This window comes from Panthera leo, chromosome A1 (assembly GCF_018350215.1).
Source record: "Panthera leo isolate Ple1 chromosome A1, P.leo_Ple1_pat1.1, whole genome shotgun sequence".
Classification (NCBI taxonomy): domain Eukaryota; kingdom Metazoa; phylum Chordata; class Mammalia; order Carnivora; family Felidae; genus Panthera; species Panthera leo.
Genome location: NC_056679.1, coordinates 132950042 through 132967986, shown reverse-complemented (window position 1 = coordinate 132967986; position 17945 = coordinate 132950042). Strand labels below are relative to the sequence as shown.

The 17945-nt window shown below is 36.4% G+C and overlaps 1 protein-coding gene across 11 annotated transcripts in view; it reads right to left on the bottom strand.

Moving 5' to 3' along the window:
• Nucleotides 1-17945, bottom strand: part of ERBIN (erbb2 interacting protein) — a 128911-nt gene that overhangs the window by 21012 nt on the left and 89954 nt on the right. For all 11 annotated transcript variants that reach the window (XM_042940382.1, XM_042940390.1, XM_042940401.1 and 8 more), the window contains exons 15-18: nt 16812-16911; nt 8797-8918; nt 7998-8171; nt 6418-6603 (exon numbers count right to left, since the gene is read on the bottom strand). In XM_042940382.1, coding sequence (XP_042796316.1) covers nt 6418-6603; nt 7998-8171; nt 8797-8918; nt 16812-16911 — 582 coding nt within the window. The remainder of the gene's footprint in view (nt 1-6417; nt 6604-7997; nt 8172-8796; nt 8919-16811; nt 16912-17945) is intronic.

Here is a 17945-nt window from a genome sequence, read left to right as displayed (position 1 = left end):
GACCAGGGTCAGCAAACTATTTCAGTAAAAATGCCAGATCATAAATATGTTACACTTCAAGGGCCCTAAAGGTCTCTTCAACTACCCAACTCTGTCACTGTAGCACAACTTTGCCACAGACAACATGTAAACAAATGACTGTGGTTTTGTGCCAGAAAAACTGAATTTCACCTAATTTTTCACATGTTGTGAAATATTCTTTTGATTTTTATTCAACCCTTTAATAACATAAAAGCTGTCCTTAGCTTGCAAGCCATATAAAAGACAGGCAGTGGGCCAGATATAGGCCACAGGCCATACATAGTTTGCCAAATCCCATTTGTAGGACTGTACTACAATGGAAAGAGACTTCTAATTAGAATAGCCAGACAAAGTAAAAGTGGAAGTAAGAGAAGTGAAGGGTGAGGTAAGACAGGAATGACTTCTGAACAGAGGAAAGCATGGAAATAAGAGAAGGTATGTAAAGCATGTCAACTCCATGTAGTTGGAGCTCAGATAACTGGCAGGAGACAGAAAAGTCAGGTTGGACTGAGTAGGAAATTATGTGTTGGTCATTATTGGACGTTGCCAAACCAGGAACTCGCAACATGAGATTATCTTTTAAAATGGTAACTCTGGGGGCACCTGGGTGGCTCAGCCAGTTGGGCGTCTGACTTCGGCTCAAGTCATGATCCCACAGTTCATGGGTTCAAGCCCTGTGTCAGGTTTGGGCTCTGTGCTGACAGCTCAGAACCTGGAGCCTGTGTTGGATTCTGTCTCCCTCTCTCTGCCCCTCCCCCACTCATGCTCTATCTCTCAAAAATATATAAACATTTAAAAAATACATAAATAAAATGGTAACTCTGGTATTAAGAATATATGGGAAGAGAAAGAAACCGGCAGAAAGGGATCTAGCTATCCTAACAGTCCTAATGAAAAAACTTGATCTGTCCTTAGCCAATGGCAGTGATGACAGCTGATAAAGAAATAAAGAATTTGAAAGAAATTTTGGCACTAACAGGACTTAATGATAAAATGAATGCAAAAAACGAGAGAGCAAAAGAAAGAAGGGCAAATGGTCTGTCCTAATCTTTGACATGTGCAGTACTTTCAACTGCTGAGCAGACTTCCTTCTTCATGAATTATACTACACCTGGGTGTCTGGGAGCTGTAGCCTCCTAGATGTCCTCCTACCTTTCTGTCTTTTGTGCTCAAATCAATGAATCCTCCTGCAGTTAGCATTTATTTTTGCCTTTCTTACTCTTTCCCCTTGGATATTGCATTTTCTTCAACGATTATGTGTAATGTAGATAATTTGATTTATAATCCCGTTTTCGTTTCTCTTCTAAGCTAAAGATACCTGTTAAGTGTTCAAATTCCACATATCCAAAAACAAACTAGACCTTCTAAGCCTGTTTGTTCTTTTAACACCCCACTTCAGTTGATGGCATCATCATCCATTCAAACATGGTTATGTGACTGTCCCCTCTGCCTCATTCCTTACAGTCAGGAATATTTCCATACTAAATCTCTTACATTTGGACAACTAAGTTCCAGTCCACATTGTCTACTATTATTATTCAAAAAGCCTTCAAACTTGGGAGAATTCAGTAGCTGTTGCCAGATAACCCTAATACATAGATCACAAGTAATGCTCTGCTAAAAGGCCTTCATGACTCCTCAAAGACTATACAACAATTCATAGCATGGCTTTCAAGAGCCTCATCATCAGGACCCAATCTACTGTACTAATTTTGTTTCATTCTACCACCCTGATATGCTCAGCTAGATGAAACATGTTCTTTTCTATATTTCTCAAACACCACTCTTATGCTACCATTATTCCTTTCATACTTTATTCAGTTCTCCTATTTCTGTTAGATGAACTATTCCAAGGTATAGGTTAAATACTTCCTTCACCCTAAAGCATTCTTGGTTGTTCCTAGCCAGAAAGTATCTCTTTTCTAAATTTATGTAGCACTTAATATTTTTATTACTTAGTATTTTTCTTATACACTCAGCATTGTCTAACCCTAATTATATTCTATATACCCATTTATCCATTCTGCCACCAAAGCTCCAAACACAATGCCTTACACACAGAATTATACTAAATGAAGTATTAAGTACACTGGGACAAACCTTATAACCTTTTCACAGACTTTGTTATATTAGGTTCAATGTATATAATAAGTGTACTGAAAGATGTGATCCATTCAAAATACATTTACAAACCATGAAGTTTCTTTCTTGTAGTAAATACTAGCTCAAAGGATAACCCTGAAGACAGATGTGCTTTGAATGCATTTAAATTTTCAGGAATAAAGAGGCTATTATAAACCCACAGTATCACTATTTGTATATTATTCTCCAACAGAACTTTCTATAATGACAGAAATGCTCTATCTGTGCAGTTCAACTTGGTAAACACTAACTAGCTAGACATGTGGCTATTGACCACTTAAAATGTAGGCTAGTAAAACTAAGAAGCAAAGTTCTTTATTTACTTAAATAGCCACTTATAACTAGCGGATACATAGTGGACAATGTAGCTATAAATCAAAAACCCTCCAGAATTTTATTTTGTAAAGTTAGAGCTTTACTGTTTTACATGACTTCCACCAGCGTATGAGGGGAATGCAAACAAACAAAAGGTGTGGCCGCTTATGAAAAACTGGCAGTTTCTCACATGGGTAAACACAGAGTAACCATACGATTCAACAATTCTACTCTTAGGCATATGTCTAACAAAAAAGAAAATATATACCGACACAAAAATTTGTACACAAATATTCACAATAGCTTTATGCACTATTGCCAAAATGTGGAAATAACCAAAATATCCATTGTTAACAATTACAATGGAGTATTACTGACATAAAAGTGAACTGATACATAAAAAAATGAACCAATACAATAAAACAGTATTGATACATGTTATAATATGGATATCTAAAATACTAAGTTAAAGAAAAGTTACAAAAGACCAGCTATCATATGATTACATCATTAATATAAAATGCCAACAACAGCCAAATCTACAGAGGCAGATAAAGTAGATAAGATGTCTAGGACTCAGGGGTACAGAGAAGTTGTGGGGAAATGGCTAAGAAGTATTGGATTTCTTTCTGGGATAACAAATGTTCCACAAGTAATGTAGTGAAGGATGGACAACTTCTAGTATACCAATAGTCACTGAATAGTACCCTGTATTTAAATCGGTGAATTATATAGTATGTGAGTTATACCTCAATAAAGCTGTTAAAAAAAAAAGTCACAGCTTTTATTGATCCACCAGAAGACTCTTTAAAGTCTCAGACTCCACCAAAAAACTAGAACTGATAAATGAATTCAGAAAGCCACAGGATATAAAATCAATATACAGAAATCCATTGCATTTCTATACACTAAAAATGAAGTAGAAAGAGAAATTAAGAAAATAATCCCATTTACAATTGCTCCAAAAATAATAAAATACCTAAGAATAAACTTAACCAAGGAGGTTAACTCTAAAAACTGCAAAACACTGATGAAAGAAACAAGATGACACAAACAAATGGAAAGATATTCCATGCTCATGGATTGGAAGGACAAATATTGTTAAAATGTCCATGGTACCCAAAGCAGTCTGTAGATTTAATGTAATCAATATCAAAATACTAATAGCAGTTTATAAAGAACTAGAACAAATAATCCTAAAATTTGTATGGAACCCTCAAAGACCCCAAAGTAGCCAAAGCAATCTTGAAAAAGAAGAATGGGGGCACCTGGCTGACTCAGGTGATAGAGCATGTGACTCCTGATCTCAGGGTTGGGAATTCAAGCCCCACGCTGGGCATGGGACCTACTTAAAACAAAGCAAACAAAATAAAATAAAGAAGAACAAAACTGGAAGTAGAATAATCCCAGAATTCAAGATATACCACAAAGCTGCAGTAATCAAAACAGTATGATATTGGCACAAAAACAGAAACATAGATCAACGGAAGAGAAAAGAACCCAGCAATAAACCCAGTCATATAGTCAATTAATCCTCAACAAAGCAAGAAAGAATATCCAATGGGAAAAAGAATGTCTCTTGAACAAATGGTGTTGGGAAAAGTAGACTTCAACATGCAAAACAATGACACTGGATCACTTCCTTAAACCATACACAGAAATAAACTCAAAATGGATTAAGGACCTAAATGTGAGAAATCCTAGGAGAGAACAAAGGCAGTAATTTCTCTGAGATTGGCCATAGCAACATTTTTCTAGATAATGTCTCTGGAGGCAAGAGAAACAAAAGCAAAAATAAACCATTAGGACTACATCAAAATAAAAAGCTTCTGCAAAGCAAATAATAAAACTAAAAGACAACCTACTGAATGAAAGAAGATATTTGCAAATGAACATCTGATAAACGGTTAGTATCCAAAATATATAAAAATGTACACAACTCAACACCAAAAAACCCCCAAATAATCCGATTAAAAAATGGGCAGAGGGGCGCCTGGGTGGCTCAGTCAGTTAAGCGTGTGACTTTGGCTCAGGTTATGATCTTGTGGTTCATGAGTTCAAGCCCTGCATCGGGCTCTGTGCTGACAACTGAGAGCCTGGAACCTGCTTAGGATTCTGTGTCTCCCTTTCTCTCTGTTCATCCCCTACTTGTACTCTGTCTCTCTCTCTCCCAAAGATAAATAAACATTAAAAAAAAAAAAAAAACATTAAAAAAAATAGGCAGACAACATTAAAAGACATTTCTCCAAAGAGGTCATACAGATGGCCAACAGACACATGAAAAGATGCTCAATATCACTCTTCATCAGGGAAATGCAAAATCAAAACCACAATGGAGTATCACCACACCTGTCAGAATGGCTAAAATCAAAAGCAAGAAACAAGTATTGGTGAGGATGGGGAGAAAAAGGAACCCTCTTGCACTGCTGTTGGGAATGCAAACTGATACGGTCATTGTGGAGAACAATATGGAAGTTCCCCCCAAAATTAAAAATAGAATTACTATATGATCCCGTAATTTCACTACTGGGTATTTACCCAAAGACTATGAGAACACTAATTTGAAAAGATATATACACCCCTATGTTTTTGGCATTATTTATAAAAGCCAAAATATGGAAGTAGCCCAAGTGTCTGTAGATAGATGAATGGATAAAGAAGTAGATATACACACAACAGAATATTAGACAGAAAAAAGAAAGAGATCTTGCTATTTGCAACAACATGGATGGACCTAGAGAGTATTAATTTTAAGTGAAATAAGTCAGAGAAAGACAAATATCATATGACTTCACTCATAAATGGAATTTAAGAAACAGAACAAAGGAAAAAAAAGAAATTGAGAATCAGACTCTCAACTACAGAGAACAAACTGATGGTTACCAGAAGGGAGGTCAAAGGAGGGATGGGTGAAATAGGTGATGGGGATTAAGGAGAGCACTTGTTATAATGAGCACCAGATAGTGTATGGAAGTGTTGAATCACCATATTGTACACTTTATTTTTTTATATTAGTCTCTTTCATCTTAAAAAAATTTTTTTTAATCTTTATTTATTTTTGAGAGAGAGAGAGAGAGAGAGACAGAGTGAGAGCAGGGGAGGAACAGAGAGAGAGGGAGACACAGAATCCAAAGCAGGCTCCAGGCTCCAAGCTGTCAGGCACAGAGCCCGATGTGGGGCTCGAACCCACGAATCGTGAGATCATGATTTGAGCCTAAGTCTGACGCCTGACTAAGCCATCCAGGCGCCCCTCTTTTATCTTTTTAAAATATTCATTTGAGAGAGAGAGTGCAAGCAGGGGAGGGTTAGAGAGAGAGAGGGAGAGAGAATCCCAAGCAGACTTTATGCTGCAGCACAGAGCCCGATGTGAGGCTTGAACACATGAAGTGTGAGATCATAACCTGAGTCGAAATTAAGAGTCGGACGCTCAACTGACTAAGCCACACAGGTGCCCCGGGTCCCTTTTATTTAAAAAAAATTTTTTTTTGATATTGTACACCTTTAGCTAATATAACACTGTATGCTAACTATACTGAAATTTTAAAAATCGCAGACATTCAAGAAAAAAAATGCTTCACAATTAAACAATGATAAATGCTTAACGAGTGAAATAATTTAAATACACCAATGGTAACCTTTTCATTGTTAAGTTTCATTGTTAAGCAACTGCTATTATGTTTTTAACGAATTAGAATAGAACCACCACGATCTAATTTACATAGTAAACATCTGAGTGCAATGCAGGTAGAAAATTTTAAGTTCAAAGTAATAAATGAGAGATACTATAGCACACATCATGAGATTTCTTTATGGCAAATGAGTTAGCATATTTTGTTTTCAGTATCAGTTTTCTTCTATCTTTAGTTAGCAACAATGAAATACTAAATTCTTACAGTTGTTAACAACTAATTGTTCCAGAGAATAATCACAAAGCCATACCTCAAAAACATCATCATGATTAACAATATGCTTCAAGTTCTCAGAAGCTTTCGTGTTTGCAGTCACTGGTAGACTTCCAGGGCTAATCTCAGCTTCAGATTCACTGGTCTTCTGTGGAGAGTTTCCTATCATATACTTTTCTCTTTCATCAGCTTTGATTCTCACTGGAGTGGTACTTTCTGAAGTCTAAGTAAAAGAAAAGATAAAGAATTCATATTCCTTAAAGTTTTGTATCTATTTTTTTACTACAGTTCATATTAGAATTTAAAAGTAGGAGCTCCTGGCTGGCTAAGTAGGAAGAGAGTGTGACTCTTGATCTCGGGGTTGTGGGTGTGAGATGCACAGTGGGCGTAGAGATTATTAAAAAAATAAATATTTTAACATCTTCCTATTCTGAATAAATCAAGGAAACTTTAAACATGGAAATCTGCAGCACTTACAGATAAATGTGCATTTGGGGAGCAGGGGGTCCCCAAAGTTTCATGAACCACATTAAACTCTACAATTTAGCTGAGGCTACATTTCATCTCAAAGGCTGCAAAGCTGGTGTTCATGAGTGAGTCATTTAGCTCAGCAAGGTCAAAATCAAGATGGTTAGATTGTTTTCTGCTGAATGTAGAATATATAGCAACTCTAGTGATGTGGGAAAACTTTTGTTTCTGTGATATAATGTGGGAAAGAAAAGCCCATTAAAGGAACACACACTTTAAGGATTTGTCTAGGTTTCTGAAACATCCCAAGGAAAGTACCATGGTCTGTCATAGCAATTACATTTAAAATTAGAATTGGGTAGGGTGGGTCAATGTTCTCAGGGGAAAAACAGTATTTCCATAACAATAAATTTAAGGATATTCGTTATCTTATTTTTATTCAGACAAGATTTTTTAAAAGTTATGTTGATGCTATCCTGCCCATCTGGAAAGCCTATAACCATACTGAAGTGGTAAGAATAGCAATTAGAGAGTTTGCTAATTATTCCAGCTCTTACTTCAAATAGCCGGGAACAGCCTAAATCTGGGAGGACATTATAGTGTATACAAAAAGAACCATTATATAAATTATTAAAGTTTTAAAGTGCTTGAAATAAGTTTTAGTCAATACTTTTATTTTTAATTTTTCAGTTTACTTACTTATTTTGAAAGAGAAAAAGAGAGAGGGAGAGAGAGAATGAGAGCAGGGGAGAGGCAGAGAGAGAGAGGGAGGGAGAGAATCCCAAGTAGGCTCTGTGTTGTCAGTGTAGAGCCCGACGTGGGGTTCAATCCCATGATCAGAGATGACGACCCTGAGCTGAAATCAAGAGTCGGTCGCTCGACTGAATGAACCACCCAGATGCCCCTAGTCAATTTCTTTAAAATGAGTTTTCTGGGGTGCCTGGGTGGCTCAGTTGGTCGAGGGTCAGACTCTTGGTTTCAAGTCAGGTCATGATCCTGGGGTCGTGGGATCGAGCCCCATGTCAGGCTCCGTACTGAGCGTGGAGCCTGTTGAAGATTCTTTCTCCCTCCTTCTTCCCCTCTCCCCTGCTCCTGTTCTATCTCTAAAAACAAATTAAAAAAAAAAAAATTTAAAATGAGTTTTCTAACCTTCACACCCACATCATTATTTACAACTTGCTGATCTTCATGTGGTTTCAAATCTTTTCCAGAATCTTCATAAGTCTCTTCATCTTTTAATCTATGTACAATGGTTTGAACAGTTTTGACCATATTCTTAAGCTCATCTGGGTATGGTGTTGGATATCTCTTTAAATTTCCCTCCTAGGGAAATAAAATAAATTAAATTTGAAATATGGATAAATATTTTAACATCAACCTCAAAATTTAATCTACAATGCAACTTAATTACATTGGTTATCTGGCTCCTGGGGTAGCTTTAAAAACAGAGGATAGGCCATTGAAAGCATTTTAGACACAATAAAAGCATGGTTTTATCAATAGTAAAAGAATTTATAGTTACAGATTTAACTAATGTTTTGAAACTTTTTTTTTTTTAGCAGACTTAAATATATTCCATTTTAAGATTTATGGTGTGGATATTGCCAATACCATCGCTAGGCTTTCAAACAGTTGTTTTCTGGTATTTACCCAGACACATATAAACCTCCTATAATTATATACATCTTATATGCCAAGAACCAAGTACTTCCAAAGTCAGCCTAATGTCATTTTCTGGGATTCAGCTAGTTTACATAAGGTAAAAATAATTACATTCATGAGTAACTTGGAAATGTATTATTCACTACTTGTCACTGCCACACTCTCAATCTCATAAAGAAAAAATTGTTCAAAACAGAATTCTTTATCTCTAGAATATAAGTAAATAATAAATCATTAAAAAAAGGGAAGAGGGAAAAACAATCAGGTTTTTCTCTTCAGGACTCACCCGGGGAGGTGCTTCCCTTTCATCTTTGTCTTCATCACAATCAAATGCCACTTGAGCGCGCTGTTTCCTCTGTTCCTCCCACAATGAAGGATTAAAACTTTCATTATCTGATATGAACATAACTAGAGGAAAACAAACAAAAAACAAAAACAAAATCCACTATATTTTACAGTATTATGAAAAGCTACTACTTGTTTATAACTTTCTTTAGGAATGACATTCATTAAGTTAAGACTGGTCAACGCCACCAGCATTAAATGCTACATTAAGAAGTAGGCTGTGATTCTAGTATTTCTTTACAATATTCATCATGTATCTTTTCTTCCTTAAAGGTAATGTGTCTTGTTACCAGAAGGGTTCCTGATAAGAATCTAACAATTACAACGGGGTAGAAAGGTGACTGTGTGCAGTTTCCTACAAAAAAGAGCATGGTAACAGTGCTCACTTCAGCAATACATATACCACATGGTAATATATAAATTATTTCATCCAAGTTTTTGCATTCAGAATAATCTTCCCAATTCCAATATTGTTCATTATGTATGGGGGAAAGGAAGGTGAAGACAAAGTGAGTTATTTTGAGTTAAAAAGATTACCCTGAAGCCTTGTAATTACATCCTTGCATTAAACATTATACTTTATATAGCTTTACTTAAGTAAAGTGCTTACAAGATATTTTCTATATCAAAATGCAAGGAAAATTAAAAATCTAATATAAGCTCAACACTATATATCCTCCTATGCAACATACAATTAAAGGTAAAGATTTAACAGCTGTTACAGTTTTTCAATTAGGCAACTAAGACAGATCTAAGGCTTAAAAATTAATCCATTTGTCTATTATATATCACCATACAGAAGTTTGTGCAATACAAGATCAAATTACAAATTGTTTTCTGCCAATTAAAAGAAAATGACTATACCTACTCAAAAGGAATTAAAAGCACCTAAAATTAGTGAACAGAAAAAAATGAAATTCCTGGAATACCCATATGTGGTCAGTTTGAACACTTATGCAAAAGTAGCATAAACACCGTTAATTTTTAGTCCTTATTTTGGGCTTCTTACCATACTTTAATTTCATATCCAAACTAAATACCACAAAACCAAATATGAACAATTGGAATCAAGTTTTTGTCTTCAGCTTTTCCTTGTTTTCATCACCTGGTTCGAGAATTTTTTCTTTAATTACTTTGTGGCATTGCTCAACAGCTAATGAATCAGAAAGTTAGTTTTTGTTTGTTTGTGGAATGTGATTCAAATTCCTAGGAATATCTATAGATTTCTGTTGTAGACTTGGGAAGGTAAGCCAACCCAAGCAGTCTGCAACAACCTACTTCCAGGCAGCAATTTTAATCACCAGCCTAGGCCAGAAATCCCTTAACTGTTTTTACATCATGCCAAAGTAATCTTACGCTAGAACTTTTTCAGAACCTTAAGATAAGTAACTTTCACCATGCCTTTCATTCTTGCCAACTTCTGGTCACTTACACTTTCTACCCTTTAGTATAAATCTCACATCTTTTGAGATTCAGGGTATCAGGTGATACTATCACTTTCTCTGTATTTTAGACTCTGTATTTTAGCCACTAAGACTGATCACCCTGGCATAATCATGGAAGATTCTAGTGTTTGCCTACAGTCTTTCTCTCCACTTAAAACCTGCCAATATCCTGAATGATAACAATGTGTGAAGACCACCCCCCTCCCCACTTCAACACTACAATTTCATAGTTCCTCAATTTCCTCATTCCAATATCCACCTGCATTTCACCAATGTGATTCCTAACCATGGTCACACTCAAGACCTAGGCTTCTGTAACTCTTCCTCCTCCTTGACCACTACACACTTGTCCTTTCAAATCACTCACTTCCCTATTATTGTTCATAAACTTTGAGTTCCTTATTCTCATTTCTTACTCTCCCTGTAAAATCACTCTAGGTTTTACTTTCTTTTCTATTCAGCTTAGATTTCATGATATATTATTTTAACCACTCTCACATTTCTTGCCCCTTTTCCTTAGGTAATACCTATTCAACAAAACCCATAATGTGTTACTTCAATCATCTTCTTTGTTTTGGACTGCTGACTTCTACCAGAGAAGAGTGACATCACCTTGTTGTTTAGAACCATTACATACTCATGGTATCCCCTCATCTTTGCTCCATCTTCAGCGCCGCCCAGGAATTCTATTTATTTCTAGTTGGTCTTTTCTCCCACTATAAGTCACTTACCTCAAAGGTCCTTCCCTCAACCTCTAGAGGCAATTTTTTCTTTGAGATCAGTGAGTAAAGAAAAGCAATCAAAAGCCTCAAACTGATAAATGCCCCCACACCTGCAACAACCTGCTTCCCCCAGCTACAAACTGTTATATGGATGCATACTTCCCATTCAACAATGATTCCTCTAAGTAGGCCCAAAATACCAGGCCTTCTCTTTCAAATTCACCCATCATTATCCCCCCTCTACAACATGAGCTTCTTTTTTTTTTTTTTTTAAGATTTTATTTTTAAGTAATCTGTACACCCATTATGAAGCTTGAACTCACAACCCTGAGATCAAGAGTTGTGTGCTCTACCAACTGAGCCAGCCAGGTGCCCCAGAACACGAGCTTCTTGAAAGCATGGATTTTTCTTTTTAAATATTCAGATTTAACACACTGCTTAGATCTAACACAGGTGTTCAATAAAAATTGAATGAATTTGGGGCACCTGGGTGGCTCAGTCGGTTGAGCGTCCGACTTCAGCTCAGGTCATGATCTCACAGCTCGTGAGTTCGAGTCCCGCATCGGGCTCTGTGCTCACAGTTCAGAGCCTGAAGCTTGCCTGGGATTCTGTTTCTTCCTCTCTCTCTGCCCCTAACCCACTCACATTCTGTCTCTGTCTCTCTCAAAAATAAATAAACATTAAAAAAAATTGAATGAATTAAATGTGAACAAAGCATCTATTCCTCTTAAAGTATATAAAACTCCAAGTCAAGAACACTGTGTTTTCTGACTTGTTTATTTCTTTGAGGCAAAGTCATAAAGGAAAAAGCTTTTCCTGCATTTGAAAAGAAATCCACCCAGTTGGCCATGTCAATGTAGTTTCTGATTTGGTATTGTAAGTGCAGTATGTTACAGTGCTATATGGAAATACTTTAAGAACACGTAAACTCTACGAGGACTTAAACATTCTAAGTTTATCTCAGACCTGTCCTTTTAAGACTCTTCCATTCTAAAACACATCTCTCAAATCAAAAATTCAAAGTGGCAAGATTTTATTTTGCTACTTCTACTCTTTGTATCAGAAATAAATTTCTTAACTGAACTATGACCTCTTTTAAAAAGAAACAGTAAGAGGATAAATTGAAATGACAGAAATGAGAGAAGGCCAGGTAAATCTGAATCATGAAAACAGAAGACAATAAGAGAAATCAAAGCATGAGTACACCCATGATTAGAACAGTTCTAAGCAGCAGTCACCAAACTTCTGTTAAGTGGTCAGATAATAAATATGGTTAGCTTTGTGAGCCCAGAGACCAATGTGAAGACACTATGGTAGGTGCTTAGGAAAGAAATCAAATTTCCACAAGATTTCTAACAAATTTAAGATATATGTACTAATAACTGAGTACCATTATTGTATTATAGTTCTACCAATGAGAAGACTGAAGGTCTCGCTGTTAGGAGTAACATTTTGCTTAACTGGTGCTGGCTATCATCAAACTGATGCAAAGAGTCACCTGTAAAAACTATTCTTACCTTGTGGGCCACACAAAAACAGGTAGCAGGCCAGACATGGCCCATGGGCCACAGTGTGTCAATCACTCTGACTGGAACAAAAAGTGTTATGACAAAAGATATTTATCTGGTTGTTCCCTGGAAGGGGGTCTTCAACAATACCTCACATTATGTATTTAATACTTTAGTTCATTATTCAAATAAAAAGATATAAGCTGTTGAGTAGTTTTATTCATTGTTGGAATCATGTATGGTTATTTGAGTGTGCGTTAAAATGAAAGCAAAATAAAACATTCTCAGGTCTCTATATGGCAGTGACAAAAGCAAAGAGGGAAAGCACTAATACCACATGAATATAATAATATCAAAGATTAAATATGTCCTTTACAGACTTGGTTTCTTCACAAAGGAAAAAATAATTTTGTTGAGAATCTTCCTTCAGAATAATATCTGTATTTGATTTTTAATAATTACCAGTTTTTATTATTTTTCTAAAGTAAAAGTAGCAAATGAGAATAAAAACAAATTTTCCCAATGTGTTGTTCCTATCGTTTAAGACAGGGACAGAAAGCTATTAAGCTTTTGTTTTAACCGTTTATTCATTTTTTGATAGAGACAGAGAGTGAGTGGGGGAGGGGCAGAGAGAGAGGGAGACAGAATCTGAAGCAAGCTCCAGGCTCTGAATTGACAGCACAGAGCCCGATGCGGGGCTTGAACTCACGGACCATGAGATCATGACCTAAGCTGAAGTCGCTTAATCAGCTGAGCCACCCAGGTGCCCCCAGGGACAGAAAGCTATTAAATCTGGCCCACTTACTGTTTTTGTATGGTCTACACCTAACAATAGTTTTAAATTTTTTAAATACTGGGGGGAAAAAACCCAAAACATAAAAAAATTTTTCATAATACGTGAAAATTACATGAAATCTAAATTTCTGTCCATAAATAAAATCTTATTAGAACACACCTATGCTCATTTGTTTACATATTGTCTGTGACTGTTTTTTGCACTAAACAGGCAGCATCAAGCAGCTATCACAGAAACCTATGGTCTATGAAGCCTATATGTATTAAATTGTCCTTTACTTAAATAATTTGCTGCCCCATCAACAGGAAGGACATTAATGTCTCTTCTTACACTAAGAATTTATTCTTCCTTTTCCTCACAAATATTTTAAGTATTTACATTCTATCTTCCCACATAAAAGAACAACTATTATAATATATTATGTCTGGCTGGCAGCAATACTATTTATAGCGATACTCACTCTTACTAATTTCTAATATCCAGAAATCAACTTCAGAGATAAAATTGGAAATTGAGACATGAATTCCAGTGACTATGGCAAACGAAGAAAAAAACACCTACTGATGTATCCAAACATTCAGTATAATTCCCCACAATGCAAAATCGGGCATAAGCCAGAGTTACTGGTATATCTATTTTGAATTTTTTAATTTCTTTCTTTTTTTTTTTACTTTTTTTTGGTAATCTCTATGCCCAATGTGGAGCCTAAATTCACAACCCTGAGATCAAGAGTTGCATGCTCTACTGACTAAGCCAGCCAGGTGTCCTTGAACTTAACTTCTTTAAAAAAAAAGAATTTTTTTAAAACATTTATTTATTTTTGAGAAAGACAGAGCGTGAGCGGGGGAGGGGCAGAGAGAGAGGGGGCACAGAATCTGAAGCAGGCTCCAAGCTCTGAGCTGTCAGCCACAGACCCCAATGTGGGCTCAAACCCATGAACCATGAGATCATGACCAGAGCTGAAATCAGACACTTGAACTGACTGAGACATCCAGGTGCCCCTGAACTCATTAACTTCTAATGTACATATAGAGTACTTGCATAAAATAATACTTCACCATCGAATGCCTAAAATTAAATATACTATTATTTTATTATGGATACATGTTTCCAAATTATATTGCTAAATATGGAAATTAGGGGTTGATTTAAATATATGGAAGAGAGCTTGTGCTTACAAACCTATTCTCTAAGCATTATAGATTCCCAATGAAGTAAACTATTCACATCTAACATCTCACAAGTCTTAACTTTTAATTCAATTCAAAAGCTAAATAGTTTTGCTTTACCCAAATAAACCTCATTTAATATTCCCATGAAATAACTTATCAAAGCAAGTCTTTTATTCCTTCCTGCAAAGAACAAGAAATAATGAACATAGATAAATGAGTTCTCCAATTATTTATCACTAATAATGGAAATTGAATGATTTTACTTTTTAATCTATTTAAGTATTTCTTAACTGTTTGCTAAACCTGCCAAAACAATGTAAGAATAATAATAACCAATGCGATTCTGCCATAGTGCTAACTAAGCACTTTACATTCAGTGCTTCTCATCTGTACAAAAACCCTGCAAAACTGATACTATTATCATTATTTCAAGGTAAGGAAACTGAAGCTCCAGAATTATTTAACTTGCCTCTGGTATATTTATAAATTAAAATTAATGATCAATTTAGATTTTTTCTTCAGTGTTTTTATGTATTAAGAGTTAATTTCTAAATAACTTTGAGCCATAAATATTTTCACTGGTGTCAGAAAAATATACATATAAAAATATTCTTTAAAAAAATTTTTTTTAATGTTTATTTATTTTTGAGAGAGAGAGAGACAGAGCGTGAGGGAGGAGCAGAGTGAAAGGGAGACACAGAATCCAAAGCCCAGTCCAGGCTCTGAGCTGTCAGCACAGAGCCTGGTGCGGGGCTCGAACCCATGAACCGTGAGATCATGACCTGAGCCAAAGTTGGACATTTAACTGACTGAGCCACCCAGGCGCCCCATAAAAATTATATTAGTAAGTGTAACATAATATATACTTTACACACATGATGAGGGACCAGAAGGCAAACTGAGTGCAAAGTTTGCTTTGTACAAGTTTGCTTTTCAAAGGGGTGCCCAAGCTAGCACCCCTCCCCTTCCCCAGGTGTATGGGTGATATTTCTTAGACACTCCTAGGTGCTCAAGAACAAAGGAAAGGGGTTTAAGTGCTTGCCATGGTGATGTGGGAAAACTAAGGCAAATGAAAAATTAAATTCCCTTAATACCTACAGCCCACTGACAAGTCCATGAAACAGGCAGACTGACCTTCATCTACGAGCTCAGCTGCCTCAATGATGACACTTTGCTAGGGGCAAGAGGGAATCCTGGCCTAACATTATCCTGACCCCTGAGATCCTTTGAGTCTCCTTAAACACTTAAAAATTCCTTTGCAAACCTCCTTTGTCTTCAGCCCCCAAGTATACGTTGGCAATAATACTCCAAGCATATGGTCCCTGATATACATTTGAAGGGTCTCATGACTACGGTTTTACTAAATGTAAATGACGTTTTCCTAACACCTAGCCCCTAGAGGTCCTCAAACCTTGTTTCCAAAATTCCTTAGAGACTGCCACTGTCCCTAACCCCCACCAACCTGAGGGTATATAATCAGTCACTCCTCACAACCCCAGTGCAGCTTTTCTGTCCATGGGTCCTGTCTCCATGCTTTAATAAAATCACCTTTTTACACCAAAGATGTCTTTAAGAATTCTTTCTTGGCCATCAGCTCTGAACTCTACCACCACCCCAAAACAACATGTATTGGAACCAATCTGCTCCTTAGTCTAAAAGGCTTTCATACCAAAACTGTTGAAAAAACATGTATGGTCAATAGAAAAGGGTATGTTCCCCTTTCTAGGCAAAACCTAAGAACTTAGAAACAACACTTTATGCAGAATTCTACATATTATCCTTATCTGGTATGTAGACCCAAAGATAGTATTTAGTCTACAACAAAACAAGTGAACAAAACAGTTCCTGGTTCAACAGTCCTAATTACATTTAACATGCATTCCTGACATTTAGCAAAGAATAGAGAGATCTATAACAAATGAAGTTGACTGTTTAATTTCAAGAAATCATTTAAGAAAGCATATGGTCTACATGTACCTCCAAATTCAACTACCTATAGCCCTGACATACTTATTTTCTCATTTTCAGAGAGACTACATGAGCTAGGGAGAGAAGCAGAGGGAGAGGGCTGGGGGGGGGCGGGGGAAAGGGAAAGGGAGGGGGAGGGGGGGAGGGACAGAGAGAGAGAGAGAGAGAGAGAGAGACAGACAGACACCGAGACCCCCCAAGCAGGCTCCAGCCTCAGCACAAAGCCCAACCTGGGACTCAACCCCACAACCCCGGGATCATGACCTGAGCCGAAATCAACAGTCAGGCGTTCACTAGACTGAGCCACCCAGGTGCCCCAAAAGAAAAGAGATTTTAAACTCCTACCATCCTCAGTCCTTGGCTGCTGAGGGAACATGTAGTTAGTAAGCACCATTTTCTGGGTCTCTGAATCAGTCTCTTTTTGAAGAGGTATCAGGGGTTTGGACTAGGGAAAGAAAATAAATGTTTAACTTTTAATAATCCTAAAGCAAATACATATCCAGCAATTCCTCTGAATAAGTACTCACCATTTTTTTCTATAAAGTATCAATGTGTAGATTACAAAAACAAGCTTATATATACATAGTAACACTTTAAGCAATGATTTGAAACCTTATAAAAATCTACAAAATATCATTTAGTTTTAGTATAAAACAAAACTCACACTGAATTGCAATTATCACTGATTGTCAATACAATTTTAAAAGATCTCATATACTAAGTGTATCCACAGTCCAGTAATTACTTATCACAGTGATTTAATAAAGCTATAAAACAAGCTTTTGGATTTTATGTTATTGTGCCTCCTTTACATTATCTTTCCCCCTTTGGGAAGAGGCTTTTATAGAAATGGTTTAGAAGGTTTAGAATAGTTACCCACAGTTAATTCTAGCTGAAAAAAGAGTACTTATAACAAACATTAAGTTGTAACCTGGTTCTCTCTTCTCCCATGTCTCCTATCTCCAGTAATGATACCACAAATTTACTTACTCAATGGTGGAACTATAAAACTTTTTTTTGGACATTTTTTAAAACTTCTCTCCTAATTGGTTATGAAGTGTTTTCAAATTATTCTTAATAAAACTAATAACTTTGGCCAGTCTATTAACCTAAAATCCTATCAATCCATGCCCTGGCTGACTCCAGACAGGCAGGAAACTACCCAATCTCTCCCTCACGTGCCAACCTATCAATTAATTCTTTAGACTGACTCTTGTGAAAACCTTGCAGCTAGCTAATGTATCCTGTGATCTTACTCCCATTCAAACATTTCCTCCATGGCCCTCAACTTGTTCCACAATAAACAAATTGCCCTGCATCTCAAACATCTTCACTGAAAACTTTCCTTGACCTCCTCAGATAACAGATATGGCAGATCTATTCCTTCCCTAGGACAGTACTTCCCTGTACTCTTCTCAAAAATAGGGTTATTCTCTCAAAGATCATAAACCCTACGTCAGGAGGTAGGTAAATTTAGCG